The sequence below is a fragment of the Eutrigla gurnardus genome (assembly GCF_963514095.1).
Source record: "Eutrigla gurnardus genome assembly, chromosome: 16".
In the NCBI taxonomy this organism is placed as follows: Eukaryota; Metazoa; Chordata; class Actinopteri; order Perciformes; family Triglidae; genus Eutrigla; species Eutrigla gurnardus.
The window spans coordinates 12,123,190-12,137,766 of record NC_139927.1 but is presented as its reverse complement, the minus strand read 5'-3'; the positions used below and the strand labels follow the sequence as shown (position 1 = coordinate 12,137,766).

General features: G+C 43.4%; 1 protein-coding gene across 2 annotated transcripts; it reads left to right on the top strand.

Moving 5' to 3' along the window:
* Window positions 1-615: 615 nt before the first annotated feature.
* syt14b (synaptotagmin XIVb) lies at window positions 616-14,263 on the top strand. Of its 2 annotated transcripts, XM_084030086.1 has the most exons (9): window positions 616-657; window positions 3,700-3,747; window positions 6,478-6,621; window positions 8,207-8,344; window positions 9,110-9,372; window positions 10,244-10,681; window positions 11,056-11,236; window positions 11,637-11,693; window positions 12,314-14,263. In XM_084030086.1, the coding sequence occupies exons 1-9, from the start codon at window positions 645-647 to the stop codon at window positions 12,628-12,630; spliced, it is 1,599 nt and encodes a 532-aa protein (XP_083886212.1). In that variant the 5' UTR covers window positions 616-644; the 3' UTR covers window positions 12,631-14,263. The 2 variants fall into 2 exon arrangements, with proteins under 2 accessions (XP_083886212.1, XP_083886213.1); XM_084030087.1 differs by lacking the exons at window positions 616-657; window positions 3,700-3,747; window positions 6,478-6,621 and adding an exon at window positions 6,773-7,977.
* The last annotated feature ends 314 nt before the right edge of the window (window positions 14,264-14,577 follow it).

The window sequence follows — 14,577 nt, the reverse complement described above, 5'->3', positions numbered from 1 at the left end:
ATCTAAAATTATTTAGATGTATGTAAAATGTTATGATTAGTGATTTTGTATTTTTCTTTCATTTTGTATATATGTTACAGAAAGACTTCTTGTCATATTTTTGGTGTTTTATATATAGCAATGTCTTGTTATCCCATGGGGATGGGTCGCATATTTGGTGTGATAGGTAAGTAAAAAAAATAACTAACTGCACTGCACAATAAATAGATAACTGATAAATATAAATTCAAATCATTTTAATGTCATCTTGTTATATTGCCATACAACTGCTGTGCAAAACACATCATACTTGTGTGTGTTATGTTTGCTGCTCATGACTTTTCGTCACTTTTCCTTGGAGACTTATATCTCTTGTGTATTGTAGCTACTTTTACTTCTAATCTTCTTTTGGTTTTATGTTCTGACTTTTTTTTTATTTCTCTATGTATCTGTGCAACTGCAATACACACACACACACACACACACACACACACACACACACACACACACACACACACACACACACACACACAGAACTGGGACAGGACTATGTAAGATACACACACACACACAGTCGACTGGCACATGAATGACCTCCCTCCTCCTCTCTCCTCCATCACACATCCTCCCCCCCCTACAGTTGGTAGAGTCCGGGACGGAGCATCATGGCGATTGACGGTAAGTACTCGGTCTCAGGTGTCCTGCGGGACTCGTGTGAAAACTTTGCTCGGGACAGAACGAGAACGCAGTTTTAAATTGAAAATAATAAATCACATTTTGTATCCAGAAGTCTGTAATGTGATTACAGTTTCTGTTTTCATTCGCGCCCCCAATACCGCAGTGCTCCGGAGCCGGGACGGCTAACGGCACGAGGCGGATGCTGAAGTGCGCTGATGCGGGAATGTTGTGATCCTTCATGGGATGCGCGCGTGCTCTCAGCCGGGTGAAGTGATGCTCAACGCGGATACATGATAGTCACGTTTGTGCAAAAAAATATTCGGGACACGCCCGTGTCAGCGATTAAATATAAAAATAATTTTATAATATTTATTTATTTTTGGCTACCGAAAAATCACAGCAGGTTTAGCATCACATGCCAACTACTTTGTTCAGCTAGTGTTAAGAACTACATAACCCAGCGGATGAATATGGTGTCATGTTATCGATAACATAAAGAACGGTGTGAGTTCGGAAACCAGCTGCTGTCAAGTAACCGTTATCTTTTGTGGATGCACGTGCTGTTGACATCCTTCCCTAAGCCCCATGGGTAAGGTGTTCAAGGTTTCGGTGAAAGTGACCGGAACACACATGACACCGAGCAGCGAGAAAGAAAAAAAAAATGAATGCAGTCAGTGAAGAGTATGGCGCGTGCCCCTGTCCCGTGATGGGCACTTTTTTTGTATTATGATGTCACGTGCAGCCATACGTGCAGCCGTGTTTGTTGATACACTGCACCTGCGCAGTGACTCATCAGTGATAGCTACAAGGAATATATTTGCATGCAATTTCCATTGAAGATACAAACACACTGTTATTCATAAAAAAAAAAAAATTCATTCTTAAAACTCAGAATGTATTATCATTCAAAATATTCTGAGTAAAATATGTCCTAAACCATATTTAATTCTTGATTCTATCCTGGTGTCCCTGCATATCCTTAAAGGTGCTTTATTCTATCATTCCAATTTTTCATGACTTTGTCAAATGAAGTGCTTAAAAATATGCAGTTTTCATAGATAAAATAAAATGAATAGATTGGATGTTTGGGATCTGATTAAATGACCCACAAGGGATGGGGTGGTCTGTCAGTCTTTTTTTTTTTTTTTTTTTTTTTTGAAGGAGGCAGACATGGAACTTAAATTTAACTTTCCCAAATGTTTAGGTTTGTATGTTAAACGTTTGGTCGGATGAGAGTTCATCGTGACGTGAATCCAGTCGACCTATTAGATGGCAGAAGTATACACCGCCACAATAATGCCACATTTAGTTGGACTACACAATGTGATATTATTTTTTTGTTTGTAGCCGAAGGTTAAGTAAGCAAAGCTGTCAGAAATCATTTTTGGAAGAATCACATGAGGATGTAGATTTTTCCTTACCGATTTGATTTGTGTGATGGATTCTTGTAAGGACAGATAGCCAAACTATTGTTGTAGCTTCAGGCTTACAGTTTTACTTCAAAACCAGTGATATGCAGCTTTGCTATTTTAGACATATACAGTAAGGGGAGGGTTAGCCTACTCAAAACTATCAGTAATTCATCATCGTGATGATTGTTTTAAAGTCAAACAGCTTTTGTCCCTTTTTGGTCCTCTACTCACATATTTATTTAAAATATCAATGAATCTCTGGCTTCCTCTCAGTCCTAATTGGGGAACATGTCTTGTGGAAGTGTTGCCAATTGTCATTTGAGTGGATGACACCACTGACGTGAGAGCAGCATCATTTATTTTTGGTACTTATGAGTGAAGAAGGAGACAGCCTTGTAAAAAATATCTTTTGATTTCAAGGATATTAGCGACCGGTGTTACGTTTTGGCAAGCGTTTTTGTCTCTGCAAGAATAGCCAACGGAGAGATTTCTCTAACAGTGAAGTGAATTGGTCTAGAGAGCTTCTGTCTGCTGTGTGACAGAAGACGAGTCGGCCTCAGAGCTTTCTCTCTTTCTCTGCTTGTGCAGATACCTGAATCATTAAATACGGAGGTTATGAGCCCAGAGAGATAGTGTGTCAATGCATGTGTGTAAGCCTGTGGGTGTGTGAATCTATGTGAGGTGTGTACAGATGTCACTATCCTGGAGTGAAAATAGTGAAAACCTCAACACATTTAGATAATGTAAAAAAGATCATGTGAATTGGTGATAATTAGGGGAACGAATCGAGGTCACGACCTTGGTTGTTTGTTTTGATTCTTTAAATTTTTTTTTATTTTTATTAATTTACACCAATAAATACGTCAATAAAGAATTCAATATTCAGAGTGTTTAGACCTTCATGTTAACAAAACACAATTATTAATTAATTATTACTTCAGATCCTATGAAAGATGCACTGATGTAATAATCACTGCATTTGATATGAATAATTTATAACATAAACATGAGCACAGTTTTCACCCCTTTAGAGAGATTTCTTCCATTGAAACATGCATTATCTCTGCTTTAGAGTTTGTTAACAGTGTACTTTTTTATTCATTTATATAGTTATTTTCAGTACTTCACCCTGAATGTGAATGTGTGAGGAACACTCTCATATCTGTTCATTAAACACTGTATGAGCTGTAACCAGGAGACAGTTAGCTTAGCTTAGCATAAAGACCGGAAGTGGTAATAAACTGTGAGCTGGCTCTTTCCAAAGGTGAGAAAAATTATCTAAGTAATTCTAAAGCTCAATTATTAACACAGCAGAGAAACAGTCCTGCAAATAACCACACATACAACAAAAGAAATATGTTTTTTTTTTGTAGGCTAGCTGTTTCCCCTGCTTCCAGTCTTTAAGCTAAGCTACGCTAACCAGCTCCAGGTACCTTCATTTAAAGGCACATTTAAGTTAAGATGTTCATTTGATTGTGAGTTTTTTTTCTCAGGTGGTTCCAGTTAATCAGGTTCATATTTGTTGGCATAACCAGTCTTACAGTGACTGCATGAAATCATATTCATAACCTCTCTCTCTCTCTCTCTCTCTCTCTCTCTCTCTCTCTCTCTCTCTCTCTCTCTGTCCCAGGAGGGGGGAGGAACTGTGGTGTTCATGAGCTCATCTGTGCCCGACGAGGTGAGGCCATGTAACAGCGGGTCCACATATAAAAGCATATTTTCACATGTGTTTTCATCAATAGCGTTCATGCTCGGCTGTACTCCACCACATCAGCTTAAAAGCACAAAGATGGCCACGTCTAAATATTTAGCTCTCAACCTCCCTTATTCCTGTGGATTTTCCCTGAAATTTGGTGTATAGAAAGTGTCTCTATATAGACTTCAGAAAGCATCATGTCTGCATTTGAATTATGCATGGCATATCAGGTTTTGGTTCACTTCAGCAAAAGCAGGCAGCTGTGTGTTCATGATTTATGCAAAGCGGGAGGTTTTGTTTCGTATCCGAAGTCCATGTGTAAGCAACATTTCCAGATTGTCTACTTACTTTTTAAACAAGAATGCCCTGTAAACTAGAGCCGCGTTATGCTCAGGTATAAAAGTTCAAAAGTGGGATTATTACGTTGTCATAAACACATTTTTGATCTAAATGAGCTCACATTTCTTGGCAGTTATTATTAATTTGCTGTTTGCACATTGAATGGTTCGGTGGCTTTGTTATCGTGTTCATCAGTCAGCATGACGGAGTCATTATCTGGAAATTAAAAAAAAAAGAATTTGATTGAATCCCGAGGCTCGGCTCAGAGTTACATGCGGGAAACAAACAGATTTATATATATAACATTTTCTTGTTTATTCTGTTTAGCCGCGCAACTTGTACACTCACTGAAAGAGGATGGGATAGGGTGAAAGAGTGTATGATAAAGGGAAGTGGCTGAGAAGGATGCACTTTAACCTGCTGTGAGGAGAAAGGCCTTTTCTGAGAATGATGGGTGTTCTATGAAAAATAACTGCTAGCACGGTGAGCTGTTTCCAAGGCAGGGTCGCTAGCTCTCCACTTTCCAGTGTACGTTGACGGAGGCGTCGTGTTACCTCAGGTGTCTAAATTATTCAGCCGCCGTTGACATTTACAGAGCAGGGCCATGTATGAAGTGTTATCTTGTCCCGCGGCATGGGGCCACGAGCTGCTCATTTCCACGTGCCCGTCGACCCCAGAGGTCATTCTGGCAACCGTCAACACAACCGTCTGCGGTGAGAGTTGATGCGTAAGCCTGGGATTTATTACACGTCGGATTACAACTTTTGTTTTTCCCCTCTTCTTATACCGTTTACTATCAAGAAGGTAGTGCTTTTTGGGGAAACAGCTGGCTTTTAAGAGGATATTCATGTAGAGAAGGTAAGCCTCGTCGCCTTGTATTATGGCTTGCCTACTTCTTTTGCCGTTCTTGGGAATTTAACATTCGTCACTTTTGCAGTCTGCACCAGGCAGCAGCACTAGTTGTCAGGCTGCAGTGGTCTCTGCCTGTTGCCATGGTGAAACAAGTCCATCCATAAGTTCAAAGGAGGGTTGAGAAACTATACGCCTCTGTTTTTCTCTCCTCCTCTCCTGCTTTTTTTTTGTTCTCAGTGGAGATAGTGTTCACGCCGTTTAATCAGTGACAGGTGTTTCTGAAAGGAGCACCTGCTACAGAACACACGGTAACAATATTTAGGCTGCGGTAATGGTTCAATCTCCACCTGCCCAGCATCAAGAAGGAGACAGACAAAGTTAGCGGCCAGCTGGTGAACACAAACATTTAGCAGCTAAAGAGCCAGATATTTCCCTCAGGAGTTGGTGGAGCCCAAAAGAGACATTAAGGAGGTATTGGAATAACATCCGTTGGGTGGCCCGGAAGCACGACATCGAATGATGTTGCAAGACGGGGAAAAAGCTTTTAGGGTGAGGACTAATGTCTGGAGGGGTTGCTGTAGCGTAAACTGCAGAGCAGGGTGTGCATTGGATGACACAGAACTTTAATAACTCCAGGACACAGAGTAGCAATGCTAACTCTTGGCCTATTGCGGGTAGCAGGACTTGCTAACTACTTTCCCGGCGTATGATAGAGCAAACAAACACAGATTGGAATCCATTCCTTACCGTTTGGTTGCTGTGGCTTTTGTTTCTAAAAAAAGTCAAACTCTTTAAATGCAGAGGATTGCTCTACAGCAGGACACCTCGCCGCCCCAACATGCGGAGGAATCCGCAGCCCACGGTTGCTAAGCTACGATTGGACAATCGCCGCTCAGGGGAGGAGTTAATGAACAGTTGTTAGAAAACACCTGTGTGGGTGTGCAAAACCTTTAACAGTGGTGTCTAATAAAATACCAAGGGAGTCATTGTTTAATATGCACATACAGTAGTCAGATCAAAAATGTGTGGAGATACTGAAACTTAAAATCCACACACTGTGTGTCACAGAGGCTCGCTCGCAGTGCATTTAGTGAAGAAGAAGGTTTGGCTGGTTTACCGAGTCTACGTTTCACTTAGATACAGCCCCCTTTGAGCCTCTCATAAAAATAGCACATCAGCAGCGCAGGGCTGCATGGTTACATGGAGTACGGTTGGCCTACATACACTGCTGTAGATTACATCTGGTATGCCTCCTGAAGTGGAGCAAGCACTGACTGTTTAAAAGCACAATAGATAATTCTCTCCTGACAAGACAACATTTGAGCAGTTTGATTACAAAATAAATAGATTTATTTGCATAAGGGGGGTTGCCTTTTTTAGCTTGCAACCATATATGTTTGTTTTTATTTATAGCTATTTCTTCATAAAAAACATGGTTTGGAATTTTAACTGTTACATTTCCAGAATCAGTAATTTTTTCTCTCTTCCCTCCTTCTTTTTGTATCTCCTTCTCCTTCTCAGTCTCTCCTGAGCTTCTGGGTGTCCTGTCTTCCATTGCAGCCTTCATGGCGTTGATGGCTCTATTTTTTCTTTACCTCAGCAACAAGCTGTCAGTGGAGAGTCCTGCCGACCTGTCCCATCTCAGTTATAAGAACGACCAGCCAGGTATTCATATACCTACATATAGCTCTACCTCAGTCATTTACACACAGGATTATTGGATTATTCGGTGCTAAAGCGTGCACTTCCTCTGAGTGGAATGGCTTTTGACCTTGGATAGCCATGCTCCAAAAACAAAAAGATATCTCGTCAGTATACCGTTTTATTTTTCGCAGTGATGCTTTGGCGAAACAAGTGGAAAACATAACTGACACCATTCGTATTTTTGTAGTGCTGCATATATTAATGTACATTCTGCTGCGATTGCTTTTCTAAAACCCGTTATAATGTCTGAGACTTTAGAGTACAGATAGTTGAATAGAAAAACACAGCGAGAGTGCTGATGTTACACTCTTTGCAATCAACGTGTGACACCTCATCCTACTAACAACCGCATGTCCACGTCAGCACCTCTGACAAACGGCATCCCCGACTGAGAGATGGCCTTCTTCAAGAGCTTCCAGCAGAACCTCCCGTCTGTTAACATTTCCTCGCTGCTGGACACGGTCACCAGTCGTGTGGACGACCTGGCCAACGCCGTCAGCGACGTGACGTACGCCGTCAGCGACCAGCTCACCGAGCAGGTCACCACCATCATCAGCAAGGTGCAAGACGAGGAAGACGGGGAGAACAGCGGCCAGGAGTCTGGTCAGGTTTCGGCCACACAGGAGGGAGGAAGCAAGGCCGGCAACACGGCCTCCAAGGGCAACCAGTCCAGTGATGCAAACGAGGCCGAGAGCGCCGCGAGCGCCGCAAGCCAGCTGGAGTGGGAATGGAGGGACGGGTGCTGGCGAGTTAAAAAGACAGAAGCAGAGTTGGCAGAGGATAAGAAGAGGAAGGAGGAGGAGAAGGAGCTGTGGGAGAAGAAAGAGCAAAGAAGAAGAGAAAGGAGGGAAAAGCAGCTGGAGAAAGAAGCCGGGGCACAGAAAAACAAAATGGAAACCCAAGATGGAGAGCAAGAAGAGGAAGCTGAAGCTTCAGAGAAAACAGACAGCAGTTGTGGACCAGACAGGAAGGCGAGTGACAACAGAGACCAAACAGCCTCTCAGCAAAGAGGTGATGGCTGCGACCGACCTCCTCCGTCGCCTGTTCCCGAGATCCAAAGTAACTCATCAAAGCAGAAAGGGCAAATAGAAGAGGGAGAAGAAGAGGTAGAGGTCGCAGACAGCCCAGAGAGAGAGGGAGATGACGAGGAAGAGGCCGAGCTTTCTAAGTCTTCCTCAACAGCAAAAAAGAAAAAGTCAGACAACAAGAAGAGGAAAGGAGCAAAGGAAGGTTCGAAGAAATCCGAAGAGGCTTCGCATGTGGAGAAAAAGAAGGAGAAAGTGAAGAAAGGCAAAAAGAAAAAGAAAGGAAAACAAGGTCAGATGATGTGCTGCTTCCATTTCACCATCTGGGTCTCTTCTTCTTCTCTCTTTAAAACCGTAGCCTGAAGTTCTCACCATGAAGCTCTCCTCTCCAGAGTGCCGTGTGCCAGTTTCAGCATCTGCATCTATCTTCTTGTCTCCTGCATGTCTTTAAACACTGCAGATAATATGTTTCGCAAGATGAATGTGATGTTTGAACTAAGGTGTCCGTGTGTTGTGTCCAGAGGGAGTTTTATCAGACAGCGAGGAGGACAAAGGCCCCGAGGCTGTGGCCCAGCAGAACTCCACTTCTGCGTGGAGCAACAAATGCAAACAGTCGCCGGAGCAGGGAGGCTACAACAGTGAAGCGTCCAGCGAACGGGGTGAGAGAGTGCATTGTTATACAATAAATCTTTATCTAACCAGGAGGAGGGACATGTTCACTGTCGGACATAAAGGTTACAAAACATACAAGACTCACTGAGAATGAATCAGATAAAAATATGAAGAAAGAATAATGCAGAAGTCCATGTTGAAGCTGGTGAATGTGGGCTTTTAAAAAACATTTTACACTGTTAATATGTAATAATGCATCATAATTTGTTTGTTGATTATATTAAAGATTCTTAATCCTAAACCGTCAAATAGATTAAGTGGAGCAAAAGCTACGATATTCCCCTCTGAATTGTAGTGAAGTAGAAACAAATATTATATAATATATCTATGGAATGAAAAATAAAATCTACATATACTTTACAATTTAATTAAAGTACAAGTACCTCTTAATTGTATTCAGTACAGTACTTGAGTAAATGTGCATTGTACAACAACACACACTAACTTAATCTATATTTGGACCTACATGATGATGACACAGAATATATTCAAACTCAAGATGCCGATTGTTTGTGGTTTCATCGTTACATAAAATGACAGATTACTTTTGAATATAAATGAATATAAAATGCTGTAAGTTTGAAGGGATCTCGGTTACTTCGGTGACAGTTTAAGAGGTTAACTCGGCTCTGTGCTCGTCTGTATGTGGCATACATAATGAATATTTCTGCAGAGCACAGTTTGTCTCCAGTAACACACCTCTCGTATCACGTTACTCCCTCCGTATCCCTCTGTCCCTCCCGTGAACGCAGCCAACAGCATCCAGAGAATAAAGAAAAAAAACGCCTCCCTCAGCGAGTCCCGGCCTCCTCCGTACCAGGACGAGGGCCCGGTGGGCCGCGTGTCCTCTCGTTCCCGCTCGGCGCGAGGGGTCAGGAGGGGGTCGTCCCCGCAGGCCTGCGACAGCCCCCGCTGCTCCAGTGAGGCCAGCGTGGACCAAGACACTGAGAGCTACCTCAACAAGGGCTGCGAGGAGGACATTCCCAGTGACAGCACGGCTGTGCTGGGACCAGAGGTGAGATCAAAGCTTCTGTACGTTCCCCCTCTGTGTCTTTAAGCAGCACATTACTGCTCTTATTGTGTTAAAAAAGCTTTTATTTAGTGTGTACCTGCCCTGGGGTTCACCATAACCCCCCTCCTTTTTACCAGTTAATTAAATATTAATGTTAAGACCACTACTGTAATTAGATGACTTGTTCCCTAGGTTACAGTGTCAGTTACAGGTTACCTCGCCTGCAGTTACATCTACCGCCAAAGAGGCCGCTAGATTTGAAATAAGTAACACTTATTGTCTGTCTGTTTCAAACATTATTACATCATATCACTGCTTCAGAATTATTGTCATATAACATACTGTAATTGTATAATTAAGCCAACAAAAACAGGTGTGATAGGAATAGAAATTAAAGCTATTAAATCAAATTCAATAAAAATAAGAAAGGAAGAGAGTTATCTAGAGTTCTGGCATCGCCTGTAGCAATGGTGCCCATCTTTCTTTAAACTTGTCTATTTTCAACTGTAAACTTTTCTCCAGACATGTTTTACCCTGTCTCTCAATTGTGATAGAGTGTTAGAGGTTGGGGCTTCAACCAGGAAACCATAATCTTTTTATATTAAAGGGAGAAAAAATAAGTTTCACATATTAAAACCATTATCTGTCCCAGGAAGAAAGAGAGAAATTATTGTATGACTTTAGCCTACGTATATTTCATCCAAGTCTGTTGGGGACATAAGGAAAGTGACATATACTATGGCTCCAGCCCCCCCGTGACCCTGAATACAGCATAAGCGGTAGACAATGGATGGATGGATGGATGGATGGACATATACTATGATGATTCCCTCTCTTCTACTCAGCCTCTCGCTCTCTCTTTCCTCCCCTCAAGGACGGCTCTGGTCCTCAGCTCCCGACAACCTACGAGCCAGAGCCGCTTGCCAAATACGGCACGCTGGACGTCGCCTTCGAGTACGACTCCGGCGAGCAGTGGTTGGCTGTCACGGTCACCGCGGCGACAGACATCCCTGCTCTCAAACAGACGGGCAACATCGCGTGGCAGGTCCACCTGGTCCTGTTGCCCACCAAGAAGCAACGGGCCAAGACGGGCGTGCAGAAGGGTCCGTGTCCCGTCTTCACTGAAACGTTCAAGTTTTCCCGGGTGGAACAGGACGCCCTGGGGGACTACGCGGTTCGCTTCCGCCTGTACAGCATCAGGCGGATGAAAAAGGAAAAGGTCCTCGGAGAGAAGGTGTTCTACCTGACTAAACTCAACCTGCAGGGCAAGATCGCTCTGCCTGTCACACTGGAGCCGGGCTCGGAACTGACAGTGAGACCACTTTATGAGTCTTCCTTTGTTGAGTTTTATCTGAAGCATTCATTTAGTCTTTTGGGCTTCAACTAAGGACACTTTTCATTATTTATAAATCCTCTTCCTAGTTTCTCAATTCATTATAATTTTTTGAACTCAGTAAATACCCATCATAATTACCCACTTGACCCCTTTCTGGCCTCATGAATTAACACCTTTATCAAGAATCAAGAAAACAGCCACCTGCAATGGTCTTGATTGGTTAAATTGAGGGTGCAATGAGTTATGCATCAAGAATGGTACATTGGTGGCAACGTGCACGTAACCATAGCAGCTCACTCCTCCATGCGTAGACCTGTTGTAAGCTTTTCTCTCTTCCTTCGTCTCACCAGGGTTGTGGCTCCGTGGTGAGCGTGTCTCGCAGCGCGGGAGCTCTGTCTTATCGCTCTACGGAAGACTCGTCCTTGCCAGAGATCCTCCTGGGTCTCATCTACAACTCTGCCACGGGACAGCTGTGTGCCGAGATCGTCCAGGGAAGCCACTTCAAAACCACGGCGTCCGATAAACCCGTCAGTACGTACAAAAGCTTTTCTGTGTTAAACGCTTTCATTCTTGAGGTTTCTCCCATCTGGGAGTAAATTTCCTTTCCTGTAAAATTAACACACGTAATGTTGCTTCCCCTAAGTGTGCTGATTCACTATGTGATTGTTTTGGCAAAATAAATAAAACAGATGGGCAAGACTCCCAGCAGCAAAAACAAACTGCGCACCATTACATTTAAATATTTCCTGGCAACAGCAGCAGCTTTTTAATAACCAAAGTGATTCAAGCTGTAATGCCGAAGCAATTGCTGCTTATCGGAGTTCCCATGAAAGCTGACCTTCTGGCGAGGGCCTAAAACCTTTAAACTATTTCCTGTCTTTCTTCCTTCCAACTTTGTATGCCGTGGTGTGTGCCCTGGTGTGTGCCACAGACGGCCTGTTCTGTTGTATAAAACACTTCGTAGGAGGGCAGCTTTATATCATGAGAGGTAAGTCAGCAGTGGATTACTCAAACCGCCTCTTCCTCAAACATTTGGGTGGTTCATCCGACTTTAAGAAGAAATTTTCTCCTCTTGGATCTAAATCTGGTTTTATTTGTCCATTTTGTGGCACTTAAAACAAATGCAGTCAGCACTTCTAATGAATATTTAAAAATATAGAGAAACTTGTTTATTGGCCTTCGTGTGAGAGTAGATGAGCAGCAACTCTCATGTCTGTACAGTAAATATGAAGCTATGGCACAGGAAACAGCAAGCCTGTCTCAACCTGACAATTTAACCCACGTTTTTTGTACGTACTGCACAAATAGAGGAAACAAAAACAAATACAAAAGGTACTACATGTCAAATTGTGAGCTTTAGAAGAACTAATAGGCTAGCTGGTTCTGCTCACCTAAGCTAACTCTCCATGCTGTCACTTGATGTTTAACAGACAGATGTGAGAGTGGTATTGATTTTTGGAGTCACATTTTCCAAAATGCTGAACTATTCCTTTACAAGTACAAGAAGAAAAAAATGTGTGCCTATTTAAAAATCTCCGCTTGTTGCAGCACCACCATCCCACCACTTGATGGCACTCTCTCACCACTCTGCCTCACTTGTCCTTTCAGACACCTACGTGAAGCTCACCATGCTGGACTCGAAGGGGAAAGAGATGTCCAAGTGCAAGACGGCTGTGTGCCGCGGCCAGCCAAACCCCACCTACAAGGAGACCTTCCTGTTCCAGGTGGCGCTCTTCCAGCTGTCCGAGGTGTCTCTGGTGTTATCGGTGTTCTGCCGCCGGAGCAGCATGAGGCCCAGGGAGAGGCTGGGCTGGGTCTCCCTGGGCCTCAACAGCACCGGCGAGGAGCAACAGGCCCACTGGACAGAGATGAAAGAGGCGGAGGGACAGCAGGTCTGCCACTGGCACACCCTTACCGACACATAGGAGCACCATTGATGAAGCCTGACACTAACGGGCCTCCCTGGGCGGTCGCAGGCAGCACCTTGTGAGACGTGTGATGTGTGTGTGTGTGTGTGCTGCATACAGGTGTGAGGGCGGGCACGGGTTCCTGGTCTTCACTGCCAGAGACTGCATGAATACCCTTTAATCTGCCACTTCTCTCCAAGGCAGACAGACTAGACTTTATTGGAGGTGGAAGCTCCAGCGCCAGCCTTTTTATGGACACAAAAGGCAGTGGCAGACTGAAAATGAATTATAATTACCGAACTAACCCAGAACAGAAGGAGGTCTTCCAGTAATTCTGCCTACAGCAAGATCTGCATGTACACTAACTGTTTACAGGACAATGTTAAGACGTTTCCAAACGCCTTCCGTCTCTGAATCTTGGACCAAAGAGCTCGGGTCCACGACTAGCAGACTCCTCCCTGTTTCTTCTGGGCTTCACTGGACTTCAGCTGCCACCAGCATACCAGACATTTCTCTATCAGTCATAGCCATTGACAGAAGAGAAGGCAATGAAAAGACTGTTACAAAAGGGCCTACAACATGCTGCAACTATGCTTACAAGCGATGCTTTGTACAGTTTGTTTACATGCACATGACATTATGCAAGTCCATTCATTGGTTTTCCCTTTTATGTTTTTGGATTATCAGTCAAATGGTTTACCAGAATTATGGGTGTCTCTGTGGGATACGTGCTCCACAAAGACGGCTTACTTTTCTTCTCTTTTCTTTTATTGTGGTCTTGCATAACTCGGTACACTATGCATCGGATGCCCTTAAAACGAGAGGAATGAAATTCCGTCGTGTGCTCCCTGAGTCGCTTACAGAATTGGACACAGCTCTGCATGCCACCGGTATCAAAGAGCGGCTTCCTTTCCTGTGTAATACAGATTGAGCCTGTTTCACCATTCAGCCTTCTGACGACTCAGCCATGTTCATTCATGTAGAAACACGGTGCTTCCCGCTGAGGAGGAATATGCGAAAGCCAATTCCTCCTCCTTTAAACCTGACTGTTTCTCCGAGGACTGAGGCAGAGCCGATAACAGCAGTTTTTTTTTTTTAGCTGTGAATGAGTGAGAGGAAAAATGAAATTAGAGCAAAAAGAAAGAAGTTAATCAGCGTTTCTGACTTCAAGTGAATGGAAGATGGATTATTGAATTAAAGCTAAAATAAATGAAAACATTGTTTACCTGCACTGTTCTCATCTCGAATGAAACCCAATCTTCAGCCCTCATCAGAACAGAAATGCTGAGTCAGAACATCCCCCGAATAAAAGACTAGTGAAGACTACACGGCCACACCCCTCGGTCAAAAGTACGAAACTATCTCTCGTCTCTCTGCTGGCTGACTTGTCCCAGTGATGTCACATCTGAAGCCCTCTGGGTTTGGGGTGCTGCAACCACACCTCACCGTGTCAGTTCACCCTGCACGGCCAAATTTCAACAAATATTATTCATTATAAAATTAATATTAACCAGATGTACAGCATTCCCGACAGACAAGTACTTGGCTTTTGATTGCAGAAAAGAGAACAGCCGCCACTGGAGTGTGTTAATCATCAGTGGGGTTTCAGAGCACAATACGTGCATTACCAGCATTAGAGGAACACTTGGACATTTTGCATACAGACATTAGAGTGCTAACAGGTATATTAGAGACAGCAGTCGGTTAGTTTAGCTTGAAGACAGGAAACGGGAGCAAAAAGCTAAACTAGCTCTGCCAAAAAAGTCAAAATCTGCCTGCCAGCACCTCTAGAGCTCATAAGAAATGTTTTTATTAATGAGCATTAGAGGCGCTATTGGCTGTTTTATTTCCTTTAGACAGAGCACCCCCGTTTCTAGTCTTTATGCTAAGCTATCTAGCCGCTCGCTGTGGCTTCATCTTCACCACACAGAAAGTCCTATCAATCTTTTCATCGAGCAAACAAGC

Coding starts and splice junctions, on each gene's coding strand:
- syt14b (XM_084030087.1), top strand. CDS start 7,056: ATGGCCTTCTTCAAGAGCTTCCAGCAGAACCTCCCGTCTGTTAACATT. Junction 9,373..10,243: donor CGGCTGTGCTGGGACCAGAG/GTGAGATCAAAG, acceptor CCTCCCCTCAAG/GACGGCTCTGGTCCTCAGCT. Junction 11,237..11,636: donor GGCGTCCGATAAACCCGTCA/GTACGTACAAAA, acceptor TGTGTGCCACAG/ACGGCCTGTTCTGTTGTATA.